This window comes from Phyllostomus discolor, chromosome 14 (assembly GCF_004126475.2).
Source record: "Phyllostomus discolor isolate MPI-MPIP mPhyDis1 chromosome 14, mPhyDis1.pri.v3, whole genome shotgun sequence".
NCBI lineage: Eukaryota > Metazoa > Chordata > Mammalia > Chiroptera > Phyllostomidae > Phyllostomus > Phyllostomus discolor.
This window is the reverse complement of record NC_040916.2, coordinates 26,740,174-26,754,534: the sequence shown is the minus strand read 5'-3', so window position 1 is coordinate 26,754,534 and position 14,361 is coordinate 26,740,174. Positions and strand designations below refer to the sequence as shown.

The 14,361-nt window shown below is 49.5% G+C and overlaps 1 protein-coding gene across 1 annotated transcript in view; it reads left to right on the top strand.

Annotated features, from left to right (window-relative positions):
* Positions 1-10,337: 10,337 nt before the first annotated feature.
* LOC114489470 (butyrophilin subfamily 3 member A3-like) overlaps positions 10,338-14,361 on the top strand; it is a 33,882-nt gene continuing 29,858 nt past the window's right edge. Inside the window, exons 1-2 of the mRNA XM_036015869.1 lie at positions 10,338-10,530; positions 14,134-14,221. Of these exons, the coding sequence (XP_035871762.1) occupies positions 14,143-14,221 (79 nt within the window). The 5' untranslated portion in view covers positions 10,338-10,530; positions 14,134-14,142. The remainder of the gene's footprint in view (positions 10,531-14,133; positions 14,222-14,361) is intronic.

Here is a 14,361-nt window from a genome sequence, read left to right as displayed (position 1 = left end):
ACCCTTGGGGATAGTTTCTCTCTGCACTTCAGGCCCCCACAGACCAGCAGGTGTTTGTCGAGGGTCCCGTGTAACCTGGCAGGGTGGCCTCCCCCTGCCTGAGGGCTGAGTGAGCGGATCGAGTCCTGAGAAGCACAGGGAGCTCAGTGGGGCCGTGAGCAGGGGAGACGGTGGAACCCCACGGAGTAGCCCCTGCTGCTGCTCAGAGATCTCTAAGGGTCCTTGACTGTCATGTGCATTAGGAATAGACATTTTAGACTATTTGTCTGTTCCCAGGTGTAGGGTCCAAGCCCCTCATTAAAATGAAGGGCCACAACGACAGTGGTGTCCAGCTGGAGTGCACCTCCACAAGGTGGTACCCAGAGCCCCGAGCAGTGTGGAGGGACCCCTATGGTGAGCTCATGCCCGCCCTGGAGGACACTCACACCGAGGACACAGACAGCCTCTACAGGGTCACCATGACTGTGATCATCAGGGACAGCTCTGTGAGGACCAGCCCTGCTCCGTCAGTAACACCTGCTGGGCCAGGAGAGGGGCTCTGGGGTCTTCCTTCCAGGTCAGCTCCCTGCCCTCTGGGGGCCCGGCCCATGGACACAGGACCCTCAGCAGACAGTTGGGAACCTGAGTGGGGCTGGGGGAGGGGCAGGGCTGGGAGGGTCCTGGGCCCTGAGGAGCTCAGGCTGCAGCTGAGCTGAGGCCGCCCCCCTCCTCACAGGGGGCATCACAGAGTCTCCCATCCCAGGAGGAGGAGCCTCGTCTCTGAGGGTAAATCTGCTCATTTTCCCTGTTGTGGTTCTGATGCTGCAGCTACGGTTGTGTGTTCAGGACAATCTCACACCATGGAGAGTGGTGGGGGCAGGGGGCTGTCTGCACCTGGTGGTGCTGATGCTGAAGCCTCCCCTCCTGCCTGTGGGGTTTTCAAAGATGGACCTGGGACAGTCAGTATCTACAGACACTCATAAAGTCAGTCAACAAACACTTAGCAAGGATCACATATGTTTTAGGCTCAGTTCTAGAAAAAGGAGATAAGTCAGTGAATAAAATGCATATAAAGATCTTCCCTCAATGGTCTCACATTTTAGAAAAGCAGAAAGTAATGTATAAAACAGTTAAGTAAAGGAGTAAAATAATTAAACTGTTATATCAGATGGTGATAAGTGCTGTAGTAAAATCAATCCGGGGACAGTGTCTGGAAGGCTACAGGCAGGGGAGCTGTGATGGAACTGCAAAGGTGAGGGGAGGCTCCTGTGAGAAGGGACAACAGGGCACGTGGGGGGTGAGCACCAGGGCACAGGAGGGGCAGGTGCCAGGGCCTGAGGCAGCAGCACGTCTGGCAGTTTCGAGGAACCCGGGAGGCAGGTGTGGGTGGAGGGACTGAGTGCAGGGAGAAGGGGAGGAGGGGGTGGGGACCTGGAAGGGGCCCAGACTAGACGGGGCAAAGCACGTGACAGGGAGCCTGTGGTGGAGTCTCAGGGAGACAGGAGCCCGGGCAGGGACTGGAGCAGAAGCTGGAAGGAGGGCGTTGCAGTGACCAGGCCCCAGTAGGGCGGCTCAGCGGGGACGGTGACAGTTGTGGGTTTTCTTTTCTTTTTTTAATTTTATTTTCATCATCGTTCAAGTACAGTTTTCTTCCACTTACTCCCATTCCAGCCCACCCACCCAACCCTCCCCTCTTCCCCCCCATTACTCCCCACCCCTAGTTTTGTCCATGTGTCCTCCAAATTTGTTCCTGTAAACCCTTCCCATTCCCCCCTGAAATTCCCTCTTCTCTCCCCTCTCGTCACTGTCAGTCTGTCCCCTATTTCAGTGTCTCTGGTTATATTTTGCTTGTTTCTTTGTTTTGTTGTTTAGGTTCCTGTTAAAGGTGAGATCATGTGGTATTTGTCTTTCAACACCTGGCTTGTTTCACTCAGCATAATGCTCTCCAGCTCCATGCAAGCTGTTGCAAAGGGTAGGAGCTCCTTCTTTCTTCCTGCTACATAGAATTTGATTGTGCAAATGAACCACAGTTTTTTGATCCACTCATTTACTGATGGGCACCTAGGTCGCTTCCAGCACTTGGCTATTGTAAATAGTGCTGCTATGAACATCAGGGTGCATAGGTTCTTTTGGATCGGTGTTTTAGTGTTCTTAGGATAGAATCCCAGCAGTGGAATTACCGGGTCAAAAGGCAGATCCATTTTTAGTTTTCTGAGGAAGTTCCAAACTGCTTTCCACAGGGGCTGCACCAGTCTGCTGTCCCACCAACAGTGCACTAGGGTCCCCTTTGCTCCACAACCTCTCCAACACTTGTTTGTTGCTTTGTTTATGATGGCCATTCTGACTGGTGTGAAGTGGTATCTCATTGTGGTTTTAATCTGCATCTCTCTGATGGCTAGAGATATTGAGCATCTTTTCATATGTCTCTGGGCCCTCAGTATGTCCTCCTTGGAGAAGTGTCTGTTCAAGTCCTTTGCCCACTTTTTAATTGAATTCCTTGTCTTCTTAGAGTGCAGTCGTGTAAGTTCTTTATATATTTTGGAGATTAAACCCTTGGCTGAGGTATCATTGGCAAATATGTTTTCCCATACAGTTGGTTCTCTTTTTATTTTGATACTGTTTTCTTTAGCTGTGCAAAAGCTTTTTATTTTGATGGGGTCCCATTTGTTTATTCTTTCCTTTATGTCCCTTGCTCTAGGAGACAAGTCAGTAAAAAAGTTTCTGTGTGAAATACCTGAGATTTTCCTACCTACGTTCTCTTCTAGGACTTTAATGGTGTCACGGTTTATATTTAAGTCTTTTATCCACCTTGAATCTATTTTTGTATAAGGTGTAAGTTGGTGCTCGAGTTTCATTTTTTTGCACATAGCTGTCCAGTTCTCCCAACACCATTTGTTGAAGAGGCTATTTTTATTCCACTTTATGTTGCTGCTTCCTTTGTCAAATATTAATTGACCGTAGAGACTTGGGTTTATTTCTGGGCTCTCTGTTCTGTTCCATTGGTCCATGTGCCTGTTTTTATGCCAGTACCAGGCAGTTTTGATTACAGTGGCCTTGTAGTATAGTTTAGTGTCAGGTATTGTGATCCCTCCTACTTTACTCTTCTTTCTCAAAATAGCAGCAGCTATTCGGGGTCATTTATGGTTCCATATAAATTGTTGAAGTGTTTGTTCTATGTCTGTGAAATATGCCATTGGTACTTTAATAGATATTGCATTGAATGTGTAAATTGCTTTTGGTAGTATGGACATTTTGATGATATTAATTCTTCCAATCCATGAACACGGTATATGTTTCCATTTGTTTGTGTCTTCCTTGATTTCTCTCCTCAGTGTTATGTAGTTTTCTGAATACAGGTCTTTTACCTCTTTGGTTAGGTTTATTCCTAGGTATTTTATTTTTCTTTTTGCTATTTCAAATGGGATTTTTTTCTTGATTTCTGCTTCTGCTGTTTCATTGTTGGTGTACAGAAATGCCTTTGATTTCTGGATATTGACTTTGTATCCCACTGTTTTGCCAAATTCATTTATTAAGTCAAGCAGTTTTTTGGTGGAGTCTATAGGATTTTCTATGTACACTATCATGTCATCTGCAAACAGTGACAGTTTTGTTTCCTCCTTTCCGATTTGGACTCCTTTTATTTTTTTTTCTTGTCTGATTGCTGTGGCTAAAACTTCCAGTACTATATGGAATAGAAGTGGTGAAAGCGGACATCCTTGTCTTGTTCCTGATCTTAGTGGAAAAGATTTTAATTTTTGCCCATTGAGTATAATGTTGGCTGAAGGTCTCTCATATATGGCCTTTATTATGTTGAGGAATGCTCCCTCTATTCCCACTTTACTGAGTGTTTTTATCATAAATGGGTGCTGTACCTTATCAAATGCTTTTTCTGCATCTATTGATATGATCATGTGGTTTTTGACTTTGCTTTTGTTTATGTGATGTATTACATTTACTGATTTGCGAATATTGTACCATCCTTGCATACCTGGAATGAATCCCATTTGGTCATGGTGTATGATCTTCTTAATGTACTGTTGGATGCGGTTTGCCAGTATCTTGTTGAGGATTTTAGTGTCAATGTTCATCAGCGATATTGGCCTGTAGTTTTCTTTCTTTGTTGTGTCTTTATCTGGTTTTGGAATTAAGATGATGTTGGCCTCATAAAAAGAGTCTGGGAGTCTTCCATCTTTTTGGATTTTTTGAAATAGTCTGTGAAGGATAGGTGTTAGCTCTTCCTTAAGTGCTTTGTAGAATTCTCCTGTGAAACCATCTGGTCCAGGGCTTTTGTGTGTTGGGAGTTTTTTGATTACTGCTTCAATTTCTTTTGCTGTTATTGGTTTGTTCAGGCTTTCTGCTTCTTTTTTATTGAGTTTTGGCAGATTATATTTTTCTAGAAATTTGTCCATTTCATCTAGGTTTTCAAATTTCTTGGCATACAGTTCTTCGTAGTAATTTCTTACAATCCTTTGTATTTCTGTGGTATCTGTTGTAATCTCTCCTCTTTCATTTCTGATTGTGTTTGTTTGGGTTTTCTCTCTTTTTTTTCTTGATGAGTCTGCTTAAAGGCTTGTCGATTTTGTTTATCTTTTCAAAGAACCAACTCCTGGATTCATTGATCTTTAGAATTGTGCTTTTAGTCTCTATGTCATTTAATTCTGCTCTGATCTTGGTTATTTCCTTCCTTCTGCTTGCTCTGGGCTGTCTCTGTTGTTGTTCCTCGAGTTCTTGTAGATGTAGGGTTAAGTTGTTTGTTTGAAATGTTTCTAACTTTTTTAGGTGGGCCTGTATCGCTATGAACTTCCCTCTCAGGACTGCCTTGGCTGTGTCCCATAAGTTTTGGGTTGTTGTGAGTTCGTTTTCATTTGTTTCCAGAAACCTTTTGATTTCTTCCCTAATATCATTCTTGACCCATTCCTTGTTTAATAGCATGCTATTTAATCTCCATGATTTTGAGTGTTTTTGGTTTTTTTCCTTCAGGTTGGTTTCTAGCTTCAGTCCCTTGTGGTCTGAGAAAATGCTTGGTATGATTTCAATTTTTTTGAAATTGTTGAGGCTTGTTTTGTGTCCTATCATGTGGTCAATTTTTGAAAATGTTCCATGTGCATTTGAAAAAAATGTGTATTTAGCTTCTTTGGGATGGAGGGTTCTGTAAATATCAGTAAAGCCCATTTCATCAAGGGTGTTGTTCAATGCCACAATATCTTTGTGGATATTTTGTTTGGAAGATCTGTCCATTTTTGATAGTGGGGTGTTAAAATCCCCCACAATAATTGTGTTGCTGTCAATATCTTTCTTGAAGTCCTCTAAGATTTTCTTTATGGATTTGGGTGCTCCTATGTTGGGTGCATATATATTTACAATATTTATGTCTTCTTGGTGAATTCTTCCCTTGAGTATTATGAAATGACCTTCTGGGTCTCTCTTTATGGACCTTCTTTGGAAGTCTATTTTGTCAGAAATGAGTATTGCTACCCCGGCTTTTTTTCCCTGTCCATTTGCTTGGAAAATTTGTTTCCAGCCCTTCACTTTCAGCCTGTGCAGATCTTTTATCCTGAGGTGGGTCTCTTGTAGGCAGCATATTGTGTGGGTCATGTTTTCTTATCCAATCAGCTATTCTATGTCTTTTGATTGGAGCATTTAATCCATTTACATTTAAGGTTATTATTGGTTTTCCTTCATCTGGTCCTTGCAACCGTGACTGCAGGTGCTGCTGCTCTTCTGTCTGCTCAGCCCTGACAGGTGACACAACTAGAACTACTTGGTGACCAGCTGACCGCTTCTGTTTGAGGGAAACCGTCCATGGACTGGGGGCTCCAGGGCCTCACCCGGAGGGGAGCCTCCCCCTGAGAGTCTTGGGGTGGAAGGAAGGGGTGCAGAGGCAGAAAGGGGCCTGACTGTCCCGGGGGGCGGGGTGTCCTGGTGAGGCAGCTGCTCCTGTGTGTGGGGGTGGGGGGGCAGGTGAGTGGCTGAGCTGCTGGGAGGGTTGCCTGGGCGTCTGTCCGTTTCCCTGACAACGGGGTGTTTCCAGGGCGCCCAGCAGACGTCAGCGAGGGTGCGTTGTGTGGGCCACAGGGGCGGCCTCTGCTCTGTGGGTCCACGTGTGCGAGTTGTCTGCATCAGCCCCAGCCGTGGCCCCCGCTGTGGCTCCTGAGAGGGAAGAGGACAGAGCAGGGACCTGGGCGAGCTCCTCAGAGGTGCACCCAGGGGTGCTCTCGCCTGGGTCTCCCTGGTCTCACTGACTGGGACTTTGCTAGTCTTCGTTCCAGAAGGAGTCTTCATCCCCAGCCCCCCTGCCTGGACGGTGGCCCTGGCGGTCCTCCCCCCGCTCTGCTCCTCCTCGTCATGTCGGGTCGGATCGGAAGGCACCTGCTTCTCTGTTTCCCGGCCCGGACCGGCCTTCCCGGTGCCCGACTCAGTGGGACGTTGTCCTCGCCGCCGTGGGGACGAGCGTTGCTGGGCGGCCCCTCCCTGTGGGCTGACAACACCCTCACACACACACCCACGTGCAGAGCAGGGGACCTCACCTACAGCCCAGTTTTCTCTAGTGAAAATGGACCTTTCTGAGTATATTGACCCATTTCACACCCATTCCCCTCCCAGCGCCACCCACAGGTCTGGGAGAGAACTGCACCTGGGGCCCTGGATCCCGGGAAACTCTAAAGAGGTGAGAAACCATCTGCCCAGAAGCTCCCGTCCAGGTGGGGACGAGGCGGCTTCTCTGTGTCAGAGCAACCGGGGTGCTCCTGACAAGACTGGCATGTGTCCCGCTTACTGATACGACTTCTAGCGGCAAAGCTTTCGGTGGATGAATCTGTGGGTGAGACAGCAGGGGGCCCTCAGAGAAGGGGCTCCCCCCACTCTGTGGCTGCAGCCTGACCTGGGCAGGAAAGTCACGCCCTGTCCCCCGCGGGGTTGGCTGGGAGGGGCGCGCCTGTCGCCCCCGCCTGACCACGGGCAGGGAGAGTTCTCGTGCAGCCCCGGTGCTCTGCGCCGCAGGGCCCGGCTCCCGCTGGATTTACCCTCTGGGCCAACCGCGGGCCTGTCCGCAGCTCCCTGCCGGCGCCCACGGGCCCGGCCGATTCAACAGCAACAGTGACCCCCGGACTGGGGGGCAGGGAAGGGATCTGCTCCGTGCAAACCGGCTCCACTGGGACGGAGCAGGGAGTGGGAACCGGGCTGTGGGACTGTCCTGGAGACAAGAGGCCCAGGGACCAGACCACTGAGTGACTGGACAGCTGCCCCCAGTCAGCTCTGCGCCGCTGCTCTGCCCCGGGAGAGATGTGCCCCCTCTGCCCCAGGTTCAGTCCCAGGCGGGAAGAGAACCTGCGTCTCCGACACAGAGGGGAGCTGGATACGTGGATGGAAATTCCATTCCTAGTCCCCGATTGGTCCGCCGTCAAGCAAACAAGGACTCCAAATTCTTACTGTTTGATTGGTCCAAAAGGACCTGTTTGAGCCTTTCTGATTGGCCCGAGCTGCGGAACTGGAAGGCTAAAGCCTGAGTCCTTTTGCTTGAAGCGGGATTCCGGGAGGTTTCCGCAGAAGGGCGGGCTCCGCGGGAAGAATCACGTGTGGGAAGGGTCAGTGCGGGGCCGGCAGCCCAATGCAGGCCTCTCTGTGACGTCCAGTTTGTGGGAGGGACCCTGAGCAGAAATGGCCACCAGGCTCTGTTCTTCAATGTGTGAGCCCAGGTAGCCACCAAGACCCCTCCTTAGTGGGTGTCTTTTTTTCTCAGGGTTCACACTGCCATTCTTGAGGGGATTCATGGAGGCCCACATCCTACAAGTCCCCAAAACGACAGTCCCCTGCTGTGGCATCAGCGGTGAAGCCAGAACCTCTGTCATCAGATGCCAGGGGACCAAGGGAAGGGGCCTGAGTTGGTGCTTGTCCTGTGTCAGGCTGTGGGGAGCATCCTGCTGACAGAACATTGGAGGTGGCCTTGACCTTAGCAGGAGGGGCCAGGGACCTGGGTCAGAGTGTCCGTGAAAGGAGGGAGACTAGACATTTAGAAGCGAGGGATGCCCACTGAGTGTTTTGAAATTACGACAGAAAAGTACTCCTACATCCACGTTTTAAACACAGCTTTGGTGCTTCACAGATTTCAGCACCCTGTTCTCCGTGACAGGTGTGTGTGGACACTCCCAGGGGAAGGTGTGCTGACGCTCCCAGCTTACTTTAAAAGGCTGCAGATGAGTATGCATAGGGACATCAGCAGAAGGATGGATGACTATGAAGTAAGCGTGTGTTATAAACGTGCACTGTGGACTCTCAACAATGCGTGTGCAGAGGCCTGGATGCACAGGGCAGAGTGACAGCCGTCAGAAGGGAGGGGTGGGGGCTGAGTGGGAGAAGGTGAAGGCATGAGCCAGAAACACACACACACACACACACACACACGCACACACCTGTGTGGTAACAGCCAGAAGGAAGGGTGTTGGAGGTGGGTGGAGGTGGGCAAAGGGGCAAAAAATGGGGACAGAAAGGGACTTTCCTTGCAACGACAGGTGCACAAAGCAGTGAGCAGATGAAGTTTTACTGGGCTGTACACTTCACATCTGTGTGGCTTCGTGAACCAATATCACCCCAATACATTCAAATTTTAAAACTACAGTACAATTTAAAAAAGGAGAAAGAGACACTATTGAAAAACAAGCAGTAAGTATAGTCAGTGTTCATTGAAACATTCCCTCAACTGTGCTCTGTCTTTGTAGTTTTCCTGACAAACCGCTGGCAGAGGGGGTGGGGTGGGAAGAACCGTGTTCTGCTGCTGGTAACAGAGACCAGAGGTGCCCGGGGCTTCAACTAAACATGGGTCCATGTTCCTCTCATGTGAGATGACCCCAGAGGGCGGCGGTCCCGAGCTGGTTTGAGAGCTCAGAGAGGCATCCATGCCCCAGCCTCCACCTGTCTCCATTCTTTGCCCTCTCAGTGTGTGGCTTCCATCCCCAAGTGGCCTCTTGGTGATGAGATGGCTGCTGAGCTCCAGCTCCAGAGATGGTGTCCACCCAAGAGGAAGGAAGAACTGGGAGGAGTGTGGAACTCTCTGGAGAAAGACAAGCAACAACTTCAACGTGCAAACTATTGGCTCAAACTTAGTCCCTAGAATTCAGGTTTGTCAAACTCATTTTCACCTGGGGCCACATCAGCCTCCTGGTTGCCTTCAAAGGGCAGAATGTAATTTTAGGACTGTACAAATGTAACTGCTCCTTAACTAGGGGCAAGGAGCTCAGTGCTGCCGCTGGGGAGAAACTGGCTGCTGGGCCGGATACAACAAAGTAGGGGGCCGGATTTGGTCCTCTAGCCTTGTGCTTGCCTCCTGTGCCCTAGATACTCCCGTCATCAAGAGGGATGGACACATGCACTACCCTCCCCCCAGAAACAAGGTGTGTTCACTGAGCAGAAGCAGAGAACAGATGTGGCACAAGGGAGCAGCCACCTCCACCCCAGAACCCACATTGACACAATGGGATGCATCACAGTCCATCAGCCACGGTCACACTCTGCCCTGGGGGGGTTAATTCATGGCCTAGAGACCTAAACACAGTGTCCTGGAGGCCCCAGGCCACAGGTAGACCCTGCTGGTCCCCAAGTCCCCTGACAGACACACTCACAGCCCCTCCCGTCCAACCTCAGAGAACACTGATCCTGCAGCAGAGAGAAGTGGGCGCACCTGAAACCCAGGTGCAGCTCAGATGAGGGGCAGAGGGTGGATGGACCCTCTCAGCAACGCCCCCCATGAACCTTCCCTGGAAAACCTGGACCTGCCCATCGGTCCCTGACAGTACCACCCGTGGGAACCTGAACATGGTGCTGCTTGGGAGTGGATCTGAGACCTGAGTGTCACAGGGGACAGGACAGGTGGCGTGGGTCCTGCCCTCTCTCTGTCACTCCTGCACTGGGCTCTGCTGTCAAAGACATTAGCCAACGACCACAGTGACCCCGTAATTCCTGCACCCTCCTCTCCTCCCACACTGCCCTCTGCTGCTCTGTCCTGGTTCCTCAGCTAAACACACTGTGACACAAGTGGCATGAAGCAGGTGTGTGCAGTGAGATACTGCTCACACACCCCCACACCCAGGACTGATTCACGCAGGTGAGCACACAGAGAGACACACAGAGGGAGGGAGTCAGGGCTGGAGCTGGTCTGCACTGCTCCATCCAACATGGGAGCCTGGTTCATGCCAACCTTGCCCACTGGTTTCTGCCCAGCAACTGATGAGACACAAGGCTCAGAGCCAATCATAAAACAAGGGTTTTCAAAGAGGGACTTTGCCCATTTCCCTTGCTGAGCACCCTTTCTTTAACCCACCCTTTCATCCATATCAGAGACTCACCTATAATAAGGAACACTGGAGTACCTTTGCTCTGTGATTTCCATCTGGGAGTGTCAAGGTTAATTGGGGGCAGTTGGTGAAAGCCAGGGCCGGGGCCCCTTTAGGAGAGAAGCTGAGGAGCTGGGGGAGCCTGCAGGGTGTCCCTCACCCAGAGAAGGAGTGTGGTGCTGTGAGCCTGCAGGTGAGGGCACAGGGGGAGCGTGGAGCAGGGCAGGTAAGATCTGCACTGGGACACCTGTGGGAGGGAGACAACGGGAACCAGGGAGCTGGACACCTGCCCGTCCCTGGGAACTTCCTGTGGTCAGAGAGGAACAAGGCCCCTCACAGTCTCTCCTGCTCGTCTCTGGGAACGTGTTCTAGAAGATTCTAGGAGAGAGGTTGACACCAAACCCAGGTTCGCCTTCCTGCTGTTTGAAAGCCAATAATGGAAAGACAGGGACTCGTAGGAGGAAAATAGGTCCATTCAAGGGCCCGCAGCAGGAGATGATGGGGTCTCTCCTGACAAAGACCATCTGAACAATGGACACTTTCTGGGTTTTTGTAAACACAGAGAAGGAAGGAAACAAAAAAACACAGCAAAGACACGGAAAGGAGGGTGCTGAGAGTTCTGCATGGAGGGGACAACGTGCAAGCAACACAGTCTGTTCAGGTGCCTGGTCAGGTCAGCAAACCTCCCAGAGCTGAATGTCTGAGGGTGGAGTGAGCTCCTTCTGAAGTTAGTGTCTGGAATTCCTCAGCAAACTGGCTGTTTATCTGAGGCACAGATAAGTTGCAGATCATCATGTACAAAAATAATGTGGAAACAATGGTGGGGTGGGTTACCAGGTGTGTGTCTTAAAGATTAATTGTACAACCCTGGCCAGTGCGGCTTAGTTACTTGGAGCATCATCCGCACACCAAAGGCTGGGGGTTCGATTCCTGGTCAGGGCACAGACCCAGGTGTTGGGTTCCATCCCCTGATTTTGCAGTCTAGGAGGGGCAGCCAACTGATGTGTTTCTCTCATGTCCATATTTCTCTCTCATGCACCCACTCTCTTCATCTATTTACCTCCTACTCTCTCCTCCACCCTTCTGCTCCCTCTGGAAGTAATGAAGAAAATGTCCTTGTGTGAGGATATAATAAAGATGTATGTGTAAGGAAGATTGTTAAAGCAATACTTGTGACATAGAACAATCTGCAGCCTCCACACACACAGCGGTTGAGGAATGCATGACTCCACAGTGTCTGCCCACAGAGGGGGGTCCGGTCCGTGTGTCTATTGGCCATCTGTGCCTCCCCTTTGGAGAAAAGTCCATTCAGGCTCACAGCTCATTTTCTAAATCAGATTGTTTGGTTTGTTGGTGTTTAGTTGTCTGAGTTATTTCTGAATTTTGAATATTAAACACAGTTTAAAAAGTGGGTCCTATTACTATCTGCTTTTTATTTTATTTATTTGTTTAGTTTAAGATTCCATTTATTTATGTTTAGAGAGAGGGAAAGGGAGGGAGAAAGAGAGGGAGAGAGACACTGAAGGGCAAGAGAAACATCAGTTGGTTGCCTCTCACATGCTCCCTGCCAGGGACGTGGCCAGCAACCCAGGCCTGTGCCCTCCCTAGGAATCTGACTGGCAACCTTTGGGGTCATAGGCTGGCACTCAACACTCTGAGCCACACCACTCAGGGCTGAACACTTTTTAATTGTATTGCTGGCAAATACATTCTTCATTGATTACATGGTGTTTTCATTTTGTGATGGTGTCCTGTGCTGGGTAAACAATAGTTACTTTGAGATGGTCTCATTCATTTATTTGTTCACTTTTAGCCCTTGTCCAAGGGGACATGCCCAAAAAGACATTGTGAAGAGTGATGTTAGAGAATTCACTGCCTACGTTTCCATCCAGTTTGATGGATTCAGATTTTATGTTTAAATCTTTCATTTTATTTTGTGTTCTTTGTACTTGGTTTACAAAAGTGATGCAGTCACACCCTTTTGCACGTATCCGTCCAGGGTTGACAACAGCATTTAGAAGAGGGTCCCTTCACCTCAGACCGATTGCCCACAGAGGTGAGGACTCATTGCTGGGTCTCTGGTCTGTCCCTTTGACTTTGGTGACTGCTGTCCTGCCAGGTCCCACTGTGTCTTCAGTGCAGACGTGTGACGTCCTGTCTTGTCAGGGAGTGTGACACCACCGACTTCGTTCTGTCTCAGGGTTTCTCTGGCTGTTCAGAGTTTTTGTGTTTCCACATACATTTTAGGGTTAGTTGTTGTGCTTCTGAGAAGTAGGTGGTTGGTACTGTAGTAGGGATTGCACTGAGTCTGTGTGTTGCCTTAGGCAGTGCGGACATTGGGACAATATGAACCCTTCCCAACACCAGCACACTGCATGTCCCCACTCATTTGTGTCTTCCTCAGTTTCTGTCCTCACTGTCCTACAGTCGTCAGTGTAAAGGTCCGCCACTCTTCACTTACATTGAGTCCTAGGTACTTTGTCCTTTTGGGTGATATTGAAAATGGGATTTGAGGACTGTCTCATTCTGAATATTCAGTATTGCTGTGTAGAAGGCAGCAGGTTTCTGCTTTTATATCCTGCAGTGTGACTCCAGCCATACTAGTTCTAATAGTTGTTTGGGGATTTTTCCGGTGGAGTTCACAGGCTTTTCCCTATCTTGTATCATGTCATCTGCAAATGGTGAGAATTTTGCTTTTTCCTCTCTGAGTTATATGATTTTTATTTCCCTGTCCTGTCCGATCAGTGTGGCTAGGACTCCCAACACTGTACTGAATGGCAGTGGTCACTGTGGGCATCTGTTTCTCCTTCCTGGTCCACAGGAACAGCCTTCAGCTTTGCACCACTGAGACTGTGTGGGCTGTTGGTTTAGGAACCATGTTTTTAAGGAAGAGGCTTTCTATGTATTTGTAACAAAATTGGTTGCAGTTTGGGTATTTATATTGTATCTACTCTGTGCTATTACAGATTTTACCATGATGAACACACTTAAATATGAACCTTTGTGATAATGCCTAATTTTTTTGTTTGAGATTCATTCTTGCAAAAGGAAAACATTCTTAAGCCAGTGTGTGTGACTGTGTGTGTGTGTATTCAAAATACATCCAGAAATATTTACATTCATATGAAGAAAGTGTATGATTTCCATTGTAAGTTATAAATATTTTATTTTATTATTGTTATTACTATTAATATTATTTGGGTTATTTTAAGCTTGTATGTGATCGGGATTAAAAAACAACAAATATCTCCAGAAATAAGTGAAAATACATCCCACACTGTGAAAACTTTTAATTTAAAAGATTCAGGTAATTGTAAAAGCACAGGGTGCGAAGGACTTCAGCTTCTGCTCTGGATGGAATGGGAGCCCCTGGGAGGGGCTGAGCAGCAGGGAGGGGAGGGGTCAGGACGCTGTGGATGCTGTGCGGAGCACGGCCTGCAGGGGGCAGCAGTGGGATGCGGAGTCAGAGGGGAGGGGCCTGCCTTCCTCACAGGGTGATGCTGGGGGCGAGCACCTGGCTGTGGCAGGGAAGTGGGATAAGTGGACGGATTCTGAGCAGGTTCGCACAGGAGAGCCCCGCACTCCCTGGTGGAGAGGGTTAAGGTATGTGCACTACCGTTCCATGTTTCCTGGGTGATTTCCATGTTGGGAATCACTCCAAGGTGAAGGACTCCCCAGGAGACATTTGCAGAGGAGGCTCTTATGTCAGCGGCGATCACGGTTACGTCCCCTGTCTGCCCTGGGGAGGCCGCGTCTCCATGTGGAATTCCCCACCTTCTCCCAGGTCGTCACTGCCACCCAGCCCCTGCTGGTGTCTCTCTCTGCCCAGCAGGGAACGATGGTGAGGCGCCTGGTCCTCCGCCTGCCTGCCCTCCCTGTCTGCCTCGCCGTGGTCCAGCTGCTCAGCCCCTGCTCAGGTAGGACCTGCTCTGCGTTTGTGCATCTGAACCTTTACCTTGGGGCCCAGTCAGAACCCTGGACGCCCCACCCCCCATCCCTGGGAGGCCCATCCAGACGCACCTGTGTGAGGACTGAGTTCCTGTCTAGGTGTCTCTCC